Here is a 12,931-nt window from a genome sequence, read left to right on the forward strand (position 1 = left end):
TGCTCCGCCAGAGCGCGCGACGAGAACCTTGGCCTGGTTATCTCCCGGATGTTCCTTTCTCAGTTACATCTCACGGAGCGGAGACCCGATTTTCTTGACACGAAGGAGGTTCCACGCATGCGTCTCCTCTTTCAACGTGACGTGGCTCGGTGACGGAGGATCGTTACTTAGCCTCTGCCGATTTTTCCGGTTTCTCCCGTAAATAATGTTATACGGTGAAATGGACAGGTGAACGCTGTCTTAGTATCTTCGTATACGGCGAACGTCACAGCGCTGACCGACTTGAAGTTCTCCTCAGTGAGAACGACTGTACGTATGCTCACGATAATTTACAACTAACCTGTGACAATACGAACTTTCTGTGCTTTATATAAAAAAAAAAAAATGAGAGACAATTGTACAGAGAGGATAGTAGGTGTGTCAAGTCCGGCGAAAGGTCGACCGTATCGTGAAACTTCGGTGACGTGGTGTAGAAAATGTACGTTTGCAGGGCGTTAGGGAATTTATATGGGTTACTTATTTGTCACGTTTCAGCACTATGACGACCTACGAAGACTTTATCCAACAGAATGAGGATCGTGACGGCGTGCGTTTCACATGGAACGTCTGGCCGTCGTCGCGCGTCGATGCTACCAGACTCGTCGTGCCGCTGGGTACTTTGTATCAACCAATCAAAGAACGAGTGGATCTTCCGCCGATTCAGTACGATCCTGTCTTGTGTACAAGATCCACCTGCAGGGCTATCCTAAATCCGTTATGCCAAGTGGACTATCGTGCCAAGTTATGGGTCTGCAACCTCTGCTTCCAGAGAAATCCCGTAAGACAGGAATTCTGTTATCAATTGCAAAATCTGTATATCATATATGTATATTATATATATATATATATACATAAAAGTAATGTATGAATATTCAATATATGTATGCCTATGTATTATTTCAGTTCCCATCACAATATGCTGCGATTTCAGAGCAGCATCAGCCAGCAGAACTTATACCGATGTTTTCAACAATCGAATACACGATAATGGTGAGCGGTGTGAACTGTAGACACAAAACAGAAGGAAACAGTGAACTATTATGTTTGGTTTCATTTATCACAGCAAATGCTTAGAATAATATTCAGGATGTCCCAGCATAAGGAGAATACCTGAATATCTTGGGGATCTGATTGAGATCTTAAAAATAATATGTATATATATTACAATAATATATCTACAAATATATGAGAGCCTTAAAAGAGAAATCGAAAAAAAATGACCGTAAAGAAAAATCTTTCACGTAAATCTTTCGTAAAGAAAAACCTTTCACAGCGGTGTTCCTCCTTCGAAACCACTCAAATTGTGCTCGAAACATTTCTCATCGTTAAAAACCAAAGAGATATTTAGGTGTTCTTATATTGGAACATCCTGTATACATGAATACAAATATACGTTCATCTCCATCGGAAGCACATTAGCGACCGCTAATTATCGCTCCCTGCAGGATCTAACGATTCCGATAATTCCAACGAATTTACACTCGGTGCCGTTCTCGTTATTTATTAGCGCGCTCAATGTTTACCACCGATATTCCTGCTCGTCGTGGATACGTGTATGGACGACGAGGAACTGGGAGCGCTGAAGGATTCCCTGCAAATGTCTTTGTCCCTGCTTCCACCCAACGCTCTGATCGGCCTCATCACGTTCGGCAGGATGGTCCAGGTTCACGAGTTAGGATGCGATGGTTGCAGCAAGAGTTACGTATTCCGCGGCACGAAGGATCTGCAACCGAAGCAGGTTCAGGATATGCTAGGTAAAAGTTAAGTTTTAATTCACTCACGCCCACGTGCGCTCGTGCCGATTACGACCTTCTTTAATCGCGCCTCGCTCGCACTTCGCAGGTATAGGTAGACCGACTCCTGGACAGAATCCAAGCCAGCCGAGAGGACCCGGCACGCAACCGCTGCCGCCGGCCAATCGCTTCTTGCAGCCTGTGCACAAGTGCGACATGAACCTGACGGATCTTCTCGGAGAGCTGCAGCGCGACCCGTGGCCTGTCGGGCCGGGGAAACGCCCTTTGAGATCCACCGGTGTGGCGTTAGCCGTCGCCACCGGTCTCTTGGAAGCTAGCTACGCGAACACCGGCGCTAGGTATTTACATAAAACAGCGTCCGATTGCATCGGACACCCGGAAAAGGGTCTCTGTTCGCTCGTTAAACTCATACTCAAAATTATCGATGCGTGGGAAGCATCAAAAAGAAAGAAGCAGGAGAATCGAATTGGATGGATCGGAAGAAGTCATTTCATTTGTGTTGTTTAAGAATTATGCTGTTCCTCGGAGGGCCGTGTTCTCAAGGACCCGGCCAGGTGGTGACCGACGATCTGCGGCAACCGATCAGGTCGCACCATGACATCCAGAAAGACAACGCCAAGCACATGAAGAAGGCGACCAAGCACTACGACGCGCTGGCGTCACGCGCCGCTGCCAACGGCCACATCATTGACATCTATTCCTGCGCCCTCGACCAGACCGGGCTGCTGGAGATGCGACAGTGCTGCAACTCCACCGGCGGCCACATGGTGATGGGGGACTCGTTCAACTCGTCCCTGTTCAAGCAAACCTTCCAGCGGGTGTTCGCTAAGGACTCTAAGGGCGACTTGAAGATGGCATTCAATGCCACTTTGGAGGTGAAGACGTCGCGGGAGATCAAGGTCTCCGGTGCGATCGGGCCCTGCGTGTCCTTGGGAGTGAAGGGGGCCAGCGTCGGAGAACAGGAAGTAGGCCTGGGCGGTACGTGTCAGTGGAAGTTCTGTTCCTTGACGCCGTCCACGACCACGGCACTCTTCTTCGAGGTTGTGAACCAACACACCGCGCCCATCCCGCAGGGTGGAAGGGGCTGCATTCAGTTCATCACTCAGTACCAACACAGCAGCGGCCAGAGGAGGATCCGAGTCACCACTGTCGCGAGGAAGTAAGCATTCATGCCTACTCGCATGCTATCATTTTTAATCGTCACGTACAAAACGTTCGCTCGCGTCACCATGTTTTTCGCTCCAGTTGGGCGGACGTGTCGTCGTCTGTGCACCATGTGAGCGCGGGATTCGACCAGGAGGCGGCGGCCGTTCTCATGTCACGCTTGGCTGTATTCCGAGCGGAAAGCGATGACGGGCCGGATGTGCTGAGATGGGTCGACCGTATGCTGATCAGACTTGTTAGTATATATTTCGTAGTCGGGTAGGCGGATTGTACACGCGTGCCTTGTACATTCTGAGGTATGAAACTTCCGTCTTTGCAGTGCCAAAAGTTCGGGGAGTACACTAAGGACGATCCCAATAGCTTCAGATTGGCGGAGAACTTCTCCTTGTACCCGCAATTCATGTATCACTTGCGTAGATCGCAGTTTTTACAAGTGTTTAACAATTCGCCCGATGAGACCAGTTTCTACAGGTGAGGCAACTCTTGCTTCCTCGCGTAAGCGAAGCCGAGGAGAACGATTGTTTATTTATTTATTTAAACGGGAAGTATCCTTTGGTTTACAAATAAATGAAAAAGAAATAGAATTATATATATATATAATTCATGTTAAATATAAAAAACAAATCGAGAAATATTCATGTATTCTCAAACGTTAAAAATTTAGTACCTCTCTTATCACACGTCTCTCGTTTATCTTCCAGGCATATGCTTATGCGCGAGGATTTGACGAATTCCTTAATCATGGTTCAACCGATCTTGTACAGTTATGGATTCAACGGGCCCCCGGAACCCGTATTACTAGATACCTCGTCCATTCAAGCCGAGAGAATTCTGTTGATGGACACGTTCTTCCAGATACTCATATTCCACGGAGAGGTAACCGGGCCGCTTCAATTAGACTGGGCTGTTCGATGAACGAGTGTAATTTGGTCTTCTACTTAATTTTTTTCTTTTCTGCAGACTATCGCGCAGTGGCGACAATCGAAGTATCAGGATCTGCCGGAGTACGAGAACTTCCGGCAGTTATTGGCGGCGCCCGTTGATGACGCGGCCGAGATATTAGCCGGCAGATTTCCCGCGCCGCGTTATATCGATACGGAACAGGGAGGATCTCAAGCTAGATTCCTACTGAGCAAAGTTAATCCGAGCCAAACTCACAATAATATGTATGCTTATGGCGCGGTAAGTAAAACAAAAATACGTATATAGATATTTTTTTATTTTATTTTTCTATAGTTTTCACTGAAGATTGACAGTCTCCAGGAGGCATCTTTCGAGTTCAGATTCTTCGGTTAATTTGATGCCAATTTGCCGTTTGAGTGTTTCGTCAGATTTGTGTTACATAAAACTTGACTCTCTTATTTTTTTTCTCCAAATTAATGAACAAAAGTTGCAACTAAAGAACGTTACGTGATAATTTAGGACAATTCGTATAAATATTCATGTGAATTTCGTATCATCTGTAACTAATATTTTTTTTATGTCGCCATGATCCTGTGAACTAGGGGATGCCGATACCCAATGGGGTGTGTTACTTTATTTACATATTTATTTATTTATCTATCTTTTTCTTCTATCTCTCCTCCTTTCTCTTTACTTAGCTTCTTTGGTGATCGGGTTGACTCAGGGGTAACAGCATCAATATTGACGAAAACACGACTCTTCCGTTTTAGAACTTATCTCGTTATCCTTACCTAGATTTCAGACGATTGAGTTATTCGGTTTTGTAAGAACACCGTAGGAAACATTTAAACGTCATCGCGCGCATTGGGTCCATTTACATGGTCCGTTCTTTTAAAATGAACCAATTGCACTAAGAACTCGAAACGTTTAGACACGCACAGAAGCGCTTCAATGTTTATGTAAATTTCTTGAACTGGTGCAACCGATTCAGCTAAAAAGAACAGACCAATAAATACACACCTAACAATAGTTCCTGAAACGCTGTTTCTTCACGTCCAAATTTTGGCGTTACCGACACTTGAATTAACTTTCATTGGTTATCCCGTTGATTTTCTTGCGTTGAATAAAAATAACGCGGCATACGTTCAATCAAGATAAATTATTCGAAAGAGCAAACTTTGAGCAATTTTTCTACGATGCGTAAATACACCTAAACTTTGTAACGATACTGAAGTTTGGGCCTTGCTAATTTTTACAGGTGTTTGTCACACGAGATGGTATTATAATTCTGCACAGTTTACAGAAATGATTGCACTCTCGAGCTTACATCTGGTGGTGGTAGATATCAAAAGTTGACCTCCGCAAAATTTATCTTAACTAAAATCCGTGGCATGTCCTCGATTTACCACGAAATATCTTGTAGACAACTCTTTTGACATAAATCTAGATAATTTTTGGGTCAAATTATAATTCAAAATAAATCTGCTTATGCTAATGCAATACTAAGTGTCAATTAGAACTTCATTGAGAGAAGTTGTTTCTAAAAAATTAATATCATACACACTGCTCCGATTTCTGCAAAGATGCAGGACATTGAAAGCCACAATTATCATATTTCCACATGTTCTGTCGTCGTTAAAATCATTGTATTCTTTTTTTTTTTAGGAAAGCGGTGCTCCTGTCTTGACCGATGACGTCAGTTTGCAAATATTCATGGAGCATCTGAAGAAATTAGCTGTATCATCTACAGCGTGAATTAATAAATCATTATTTATATATTCACAGTATATGTTATGATAAACGTTCATTTATCATATAATGTTTGATAATATAATAAAAAATATTTGGGAAATGCAAAATAGGTAAGCTAAAATCGAATTTGTAAATATAAGGCTTACGATGGAAATCACAATAAATTTGGAAAATGTCAATATAAAGCAAGTGAAATATCAAAGAAAGAGAGAGACATTGCAATCATGTAATTTAGATTGTGAATTATTTCAATTTAACTTTTAAGCAGACAATGAAACGGAATGCTTTTTATTTAATAAAAATGTTTCACACGCTCGTTAATTCATTCCAGATCTGTGTTTATATTTTATATTAATTGGTGATAGAGCTATAATGCAACGTATGTAGATAAATGATATCAGTAAAAGATTTTAGTTTCCAAGCAATATTATCGTTCTTTATTTTTTGTATTCTTCCTCAACATCCTGTATATCGCGTAAGCAATAAAAAAACATCTGCAAAAAATTAATTCTCCAACCCCATCTTCTCAAAACTTAAAAAAACCTATTGTGAAAAATGTATTAAATATTGCTAAACATTTTAACGTATCCTAACTCTGTGATCCTTTTACTATTATTATGATGAGTTTTTGATATCATTGTATTATTGGTCATTTAAATATTACATAAAATTGTTAAAGAAAGCAAATAGCTTCTCCATCAACAATTTCCCATGACATGCGAGAGGTATAAATAATGAGATCTTTTTGTGAAATAATTTTATATTTAATTAAAATGATTACTTTTCAGCTTGTTTTTTGCCTTTTTTTGCATCGCTGGTTTTAGCCTTCTTGGCTTTCTTTAACTTGTAGAATGCCTCTGTTCGCATTCTGTTCCTCATCTGTCTGGCTTTCCTCAACTTGAAGCGGTCAAAATCACTAAGTTCCGCACGCTGAAATGAAGGAAAAGAACGTATTTTCACCATAATATCTAACATAAAATACTGAAGTATTTCATTTATTAAAGATATAAAAGTTCAATATATAAGATCATCGTCAAGATAAATTTTCTTTTTCTCATTCTCCTTAGCTATCTTAGATTGTAACAAGTACTTGGAAACTGTGAGTCACATTGTTACATTAAATTTATAGCTATTTAATCATTTATTCGGGCAAAACAAGTCCTCGAAGTATTTCAAAAAAAAAAAAAAAACGCTCGGTCAATCGCAAAAATTATTTTATGGACATATCTTTTTATTCTACTGCACTTCGCAAGAATCTTAAACGTGTATCTTCACGCTTGTGACATCACAATTTAAGATGGCCGGCGAGAGGCCAGGGACCTTAGTACAATCGATGAACTGCTGAACACACTCACCTTCTTCTTGGCCTCAACTTTCCTGGCCCACATCGTCTGTTTCCACAGTTCGTCGATGTTACCCGCTTGCCACGCTTTACGCACGACTCGGGTGCATCCGGAATATGGGAAACGCAGGCGGAATTTAGTTAGGTGAAGATCGTTGAGCCTCATCTCGCAGCGAGGCACATTACATGATGGGCCGTCCACCAGGACCTGAAAGGGAGAATTTAAAACGAAAATTTAGCGAAGTAATCATAGTAAGGACTTGTTGAGAACGAGCATTGATCGTTCTCAGAGAGGTTTGTTAGCATCAGCGGATTCAGCCGGCAATTCCTATCAAGTAATTGTATCATCATTTGAATCACATATAAATGAAAAGTTTGTAGCATATGAAAATTCAAATATATTTATATGTGCTTCATATATATATATATATATATATATGAGTTTTTTAGCTCCAGTTTCTTTCAAATAACAAGTTTTCTCTTAGGCCAGTATTTGTAGTCAGATCTTACATATAAGACTGTCTTAAGTTCATCTTCAAATACTATACGGCACATTTCATTGGCTACGAAACATTTGAAGATAAACTTAAGATGGTTTTATATGTAAGATCCAACTGTGAATATCAATCTTAAAATATGTATAATAGATATATATTAGTAAATGAATAATATGAATAATATAGTATCATTATACAATAATGTATAATTATGTATCATATGTATTTGTATATTATAGTAATATATTATAATATATTGTTCTTACTCGGTTCTGGTCAATAATGTCGACAATAGCCACCAGCTTGCCCTGGTGAATGCCATCACTCACATAGGCCACACGGCCCGACTGAACAAACCTTTGAAACGGCTGCAAAAGAAGATATCGGTTATTATTAACGCACTGATTCCTTCCTTTACAAATGATGAATTCCAAGATATATTTTGGTACAATGTAACGTACTACAACGGTATTGACATAACCTAAGAATTGTAACGACGCCTTCACAAAACGGAGAGACACTGCATTTGTGGAATTCAAAGAGGGTTTTCGTTCGAATTGAACTTCTAAGGACTCGCCCAACGAATCTGACTGAACAGATCCGACTAAGTTTCGATCCGATCTCAAGTCGACGTGGAGTTAGAATTTGGACGAACATGATAAATTCGATTTAACGTGTTTTTTCGGATTCCTCCACGTGAGTGGCTCAGGAACGCGATTTATCTATTGAAGAACAATATCGCACCAAGCAGTGCTTTCGTAGCGACAAACGTCGAGCGAAGGGTCTACAACACGCACCATGTGGCTGAGAAGCGTTCACGCGGCGAGGAGGTTATGTGGCGCGTATGTTCGAGGTACAAGGCGGTCGGGCAACCGAAAACGATGAACGTAATCATGAGGATGGACGGAATTCGCCACGGGAAGATACATCTGATCGTACGCGTTAGAATTTTCGATGATTCGCGAGACGAAAACGTGCACGGTTCACTCACCATGATCCACAGGAAACGAAAGACCCGAAGAATGGAAGATCCGGTGCACGGTGGCCAACAGTTGCACCTTCAACAATCAACTGTCCCAAGCTCGTGCTTTTCGGAACAGTTTAGTGTTTCCACGGTGTTCCGCAACCCACCAGAAAGTGCGGCTTCTTCAGGGCTGCATTCGAGAACTCCGCTCGACAGGTAGAGTAAACATTTAATTAACCAATAATGATAAAGAATCTTAAAAAAGAAATAATAATGAAAATAGTAAAAAGATGAGAGGAAAGAGGAAGAAATAAGAAATGAAGAAAATTAAAAGGTAAAATTAAAATTAATCAAAATGAAATAATAAAAAACTAATTCAAACCAAGGACTTGTGTCCACGATACTGGATGTTGGATCGAGACCTAGTATTTATCTTGGTAGGTGGTCGATACGTACTAGAATTTTTAGTAATTTCTAGTAATTTTCACATTCGGTCAACAACTTTGTCCGAGATGTAAAGCGGGGTTTAATTGAGCTACGGTCGAGGGCGCTGCAATCGGCGCGGAGGCGTAACAGATGACGTCGTCTTCGAAAGTCTGCATACTCCGCGGTCGAACGGTTTAAATGTATATTTCCAGACGAATTCCAGTCGAAAGAGTGCGAGGAGTATCGAAGACTCGATTACGCCATTCGTCCCGTCGACCGATCGTGTAACATTCCGAGCAAATATCGAGACATTTTTTCTTGTCGTTCGTTGACATCGAACTTATTGCGGGGAAAATGGTGAGTTTTTGGTGATGATGTATGATTTTTGTCGATTTGGGCATGATTCGAGTTATAATCGTTATCTCGCCGGAACTTATCTCTGGTTTAACCTCTGTTCGACCTTCAATTAGAATTCTGCTTTTTCAAATCAATTTAATTGTAAAACTCGCGCGTATGCCTCTAATTATTTTGCAGCTCGACGAGGTCTACTACTTGTTTTTGTGGAATAAATAATATTCTGGAATATATTAAAATGTTTATGATATCGAAATTAGTCAGAATTTTTATTTTTCTTCGTTCTTCGAGCGTTAATAATTATAAGATATGATGGTGTACCGATATATACATAATTTCCTCGTCTAAATAATATAATTGTGACAGGAAATCTGTGTATTTTTTAACGCAATATGGTACATTTTAGAAGGAGATAATTATTAATAAAAGATAACTGTTTTATGGGTTTTTTTTTTATCAGGCCGAACCTATAAATGTTGTGGTTACCGGTGCTGCCGGGCAAATCGCTTATTCTCTACTGTACCAGATTGCTGCTGGTACAGTTTTTGGCCCCGAACAACCCGTCAATCTGCGTTTACTGGATATTCCAGTTATGATGAAGGTGTTGGACGGTGTAGTTATGGAATTGGAGGACTTGGCACTTCCTTTGTTACATGGTAGGTAATAAAAGAAGGTGTGTATGTATGTACGTATGCATGCGTTATGTAATCTTACATCTGAAAATTAAATTAGAAACATATGCATATGCAAATATAATTTTTGAATGACTTATGGATTTTTATTTATTGAGTATAATTATCGTATGCCTTTGTATAAATTATAAATATCGTGGTGGAAATATTTTATTGAAAATGTAGTGAAAATTTACTGAAATGTAGTTGAAAATCTCTCTCAGTTGACCCATTTCATTATTACCTCATCAATATTTTAATAAAATATTATCTCCATCGATATTTCAATTTTTCTTTAAAAAGTCAGTTCTTAGATTTTTTCAGTAAATGTTATACCTATTAATTTTATACCTATCGAAATGTTTTTATTACTTTTCAACAGTATACTTTAACTTCTTTACATTTCGCAGTATTACATTGCATTTCATAAGGAAAATAATTCATTACGGAAAATTCCCTTTTACACATACTCAATAATTTTCCAATAAGTTTCATTTCATTTTTCATCGAATTCGTGATACTTTCAGTAAAATGTTCCCGTGAGGGTAATCGTTAAAAAAAGCATTAAGAATAAACTTGAAGGTTTTAGAATTTTCTTCCTGGAGTAAAGATTCCAGGACCGAATTGAAATAAAAAAATGTCTCTGTTTTCTTTCTTTTCTTTTCCGGTGCAGCCAACAGAGTTATTATAACGTTTAACAATTTCGAAGAATCGAACTAACAAACGAATTGCGACTTGGGGCTGCAAATGTTAATTTTGAATTGGCTCTGGTGTAAGATTAATTTGATGCTTGATTGTCAGCGGTATTTAAAGATCACCGATATTAGCCAGTCGCGTCATTCTTGTTTACACGACGGCAAACGAGAAAATCGCGTGGATGATCCTCGCAACTCACTATCAACGCGTAAATGATCTTTCACTCGATTAAACCCGTCGTAATTCAGTAAAGCAAATTTATGATTCGAAAGCGATTGCCATCCGCGTTAATAAATTACAAATAGAGGCAATAGTCCAGACTTCTTGAGCGTTCTCGAATATCTCGATAATACACATTCGTCTAATTTGTGCGTGTGTAGTTGAAAGTCCAAGTTTAGAGTATGTTGTATAATTGCCATGTGACAGCGAATTGCGTTTATACGACTCGGCTGAAATTTGCAGAGGTTCTGCCAACGGCCGAGCCCGCCAAAGCCTTTGATAACGTAGCGGCCGCCTTTTTGGTTGGCGCGATGCCACGGAAAGAAGGAATGGAACGTAAGGATCTTTTGGCTGCGAATGTGGAGATTTTCAAGGTGCAGGGCGAGGCGTTAGACAAGTTCGCTCGTAAGGATGTCAAGGTGCTGGTCGTAGGCAACCCTGCTAACACCAACGCGCTCATCTGTTCGCACTACGCGCCTTCGATCCCGAAAGAAAACTTCACTGCTATGACCAGATTGGATCAGAACAGAGCGCAGGCAGCGTTAGCCGCACGATTAAGTGTACAGGTAACGTAAGCATACGATTTGATTCGTTTTTCTCCTCAAGATGACATGTCGGCAACAATGTACATCTTTGGCTCTATATTTTAAGCCGTCCTTTACCCCTGACGATGCACTTTGTTTTATTAAGTCCAATATAAAGTGTCCTCTCTGATTTATACGGTAATAAAAATAAATAAATATGACGAGAGAAATATGAATTGATAAACAAATATAAGTAAACAAATATATAAGAGAAATACATAAGTGTTAATGTAATAAATATACAAATATATAATATTTATTATTTTATTAATTCATATTTCTCTTGTTATATTTTATTTCCGTACCAAATCAGAGAATATTTCGCTTGACTACTATCGTGCCTGGCAAGTGAGTGTTACTACATAATCTTATTAACGCGACAGGTCGATAACGTGAAGAACGTCATTATCTGGGGGAATCATAGTTCCACGCAATACCCGGACGCAGCGCATGCGACCGTAGCGCGATCACTCGACGTGAAGCCCGTCCTGTCTGAGATCAACGACGACGAATGGTTGAACAAGACTTTCGTAGAGACGATTCAGAAGCGCGGCGCCGCCGTGATAGCCGCCAGGAAAATGTCGTCCGCTATGTCCGCCGCGAAAGCTGCCGGCGACCATATGAGAGACTGGTGGTTCGGCACCAAAGCCGGCGAGTGGGTGAGCATGGGCGTCGTGTCCGACGGGAGTTACGGGATCCCAAAAGACATCGTCTTCTCCTTCCCTGTCGTTATCAAAGACAAGCGATACGAAATCGTACAGGTAAGCTATCACGGCGCAGTGATTAGGCCCGAACGCACGAATACTTCAGATTCCAAACGCCTCCTTTCCGTTTCTCTCCCTCCTGTGACTCGTGTTTTCACGAACAACAATGTGCTCTCTGAAGATCCCCCTCCCGCACTAAAACGATCAAGAACAAACGTTAGTAACATTTAAGTGTAATCTACAATGGTCGATAAGAATATATTTCATACGAAGTAAGAATAAGAAATTGACCAATCATACTCGAATGTAAGGAGAATGATCGACTGTGATTGGCTAATGCCTTACTCTTACTTCTTATAAACATACATGTTTACAGAATTTGTCGAGAGCAACACACAGAAGTACTGAATGTTGCATAATTAAATTTCCAGAATCTTCCAATCAGCAGCTTCGCGAAGTCGAAGCTGGATATCACGTCCAAGGAACTGGAGGAGGAGCGCGCCGAGGCGAACAATGTGCTGAAAAAGTGACTAGCAGTGGCGCAGTACGATGAAACGCAGGCCGGCGGCTTCGTGTCGGCGAAACTGTGACGAGTATCAAGTCGTCACAACGCCGTACGGGATATATATGTACATATACACAACGTATATATGTATATATATATATATATATACTTCGGTGTGTAAACACCATGTAAACAGTTATTTTTCCAGCGGTATAATTTAGAAGGGTGATTTTGCGACTCGGTATGTTGGGTATTACACGGGTGAATCATTGGTGCAATATGAATGATCAGCATGCGTTATTTACGTAAAGTACAGGCTGGTCTGCGCGTACATGAATATATATATATATATATATA

At 40.4% G+C, this 12,931-nt stretch overlaps 3 protein-coding genes across 7 annotated transcripts; 2 read left to right on the top strand and 1 right to left on the bottom strand.

Moving 5' to 3' along the window:
* The first annotated feature begins 87 nt into the window (after window positions 1-87).
* On the top strand, window positions 88-6,039 carry LOC106742307 (protein transport protein Sec23A). 4 transcript variants are annotated; one of them, XM_014615139.1, is made up of 12 exons: window positions 88-309; window positions 535-817; window positions 943-1,029; window positions 1,547-1,799; window positions 1,882-2,131; window positions 2,302-2,952; window positions 3,039-3,192; window positions 3,277-3,428; window positions 3,659-3,833; window positions 3,918-4,139; window positions 4,463-4,483; window positions 5,526-6,039. In XM_014615139.1, exons 2-12 carry the CDS (start codon window positions 539-541, stop codon window positions 5,613-5,615), a joined length of 2,334 nt encoding a protein of 777 aa, XP_014470625.1. In that variant the 5' UTR covers window positions 88-309; window positions 535-538; the 3' UTR covers window positions 5,616-6,039. The 4 variants fall into 4 exon arrangements, with proteins under 4 accessions (XP_014470625.1, XP_014470626.1, XP_014470627.1 ...); XM_014615140.1 differs by having other exon boundaries at window positions 89-309; window positions 1,547-1,793; XM_014615141.1 differs by lacking the exon at window positions 4,463-4,483 and having other exon boundaries at window positions 89-309.
* A 315-nt stretch (window positions 6,040-6,354) lies between these two features.
* Window positions 6,355-8,527, bottom strand: LOC106742309 (60S ribosomal protein L14). 2 transcript variants are annotated; one of them, XM_014615143.1, is made up of 4 exons: window positions 8,443-8,527; window positions 7,718-7,819; window positions 6,968-7,162; window positions 6,355-6,542 (listed from the first exon to the last, which is right to left on the bottom strand). In XM_014615143.1, the coding sequence occupies exons 1-4, from the start codon at window positions 8,443-8,445 to the stop codon at window positions 6,390-6,392; spliced, it is 453 nt and encodes a 150-aa protein (XP_014470629.1). In that variant the 5' UTR covers window positions 8,446-8,527; the 3' UTR covers window positions 6,355-6,389. The 2 variants fall into 2 exon arrangements, with proteins under 2 accessions (XP_014470629.1, XP_014470631.1); XM_014615145.1 differs by lacking the exon at window positions 8,443-8,527 and adding an exon at window positions 8,249-8,357.
* Window positions 8,528-9,028: 501 nt separating this feature from the next.
* LOC106742320 (malate dehydrogenase, cytoplasmic) lies at window positions 9,029-12,925 on the top strand. The gene is made up of 5 exons (XM_014615169.1): window positions 9,029-9,198; window positions 9,656-9,851; window positions 11,025-11,347; window positions 11,749-12,126; window positions 12,501-12,925. The coding sequence occupies exons 1-5, from the start codon at window positions 9,196-9,198 to the stop codon at window positions 12,597-12,599; spliced, it is 999 nt and encodes a 332-aa protein (XP_014470655.1). The 5' UTR covers window positions 9,029-9,195; the 3' UTR covers window positions 12,600-12,925.
* Window positions 12,926-12,931: the final 6 nt, after the last annotated feature.

The sequence above is a fragment of the Dinoponera quadriceps genome, unplaced genomic scaffold (assembly GCF_001313825.1).
Source record: "Dinoponera quadriceps isolate SergipeBrazil2010 unplaced genomic scaffold, ASM131382v1 scaffold628, whole genome shotgun sequence".
Lineage (NCBI taxonomy): Eukaryota > Metazoa > Arthropoda > Insecta > Hymenoptera > Formicidae > Dinoponera > Dinoponera quadriceps.

Excerpts from the sequence above, each read along its gene's own strand:
- LOC106742307 (XM_014615139.1), top strand. The coding sequence starts at position 539 with ATGACGACCTACGAAGACTTTATCCAACAGAATGAGGATCGTGACGGC. Across the intron at positions 818-942 it reads TCTGCTTCCAGAGAAATCCC|TTCCCATCACAATATGCTGC; the intron begins GTAAGACAGGAA and ends GTATTATTTCAG. Across the intron at positions 1,800-1,881 it reads TCAGGATATGCTAGGTAAAA|GTATAGGTAGACCGACTCCT; the intron begins GTTAAGTTTTAA and ends CGCACTTCGCAG.
- LOC106742309 (XM_014615143.1), bottom strand. Across the intron at positions 7,163-7,717 it reads ACATTATTGACCAGAACCGA|GTCCTGGTGGACGGCCCATC; the intron begins GTAAGAACAATA and ends TCTCCCTTTCAG. Across the intron at positions 6,543-6,967 it reads AAGTTGAGGCCAAGAAGAAG|CGTGCGGAACTTAGTGATTT; the intron begins GTGAGTGTGTTC and ends CCTTCATTTCAG.
- LOC106742320 (XM_014615169.1), top strand. Across the intron at positions 9,852-11,024 it reads GGCACTTCCTTTGTTACATG|AGGTTCTGCCAACGGCCGAG; the intron begins GTAGGTAATAAA and ends TGAAATTTGCAG. Across the intron at positions 11,348-11,748 it reads CCGCACGATTAAGTGTACAG|GTCGATAACGTGAAGAACGT; the intron begins GTAACGTAAGCA and ends TTAACGCGACAG.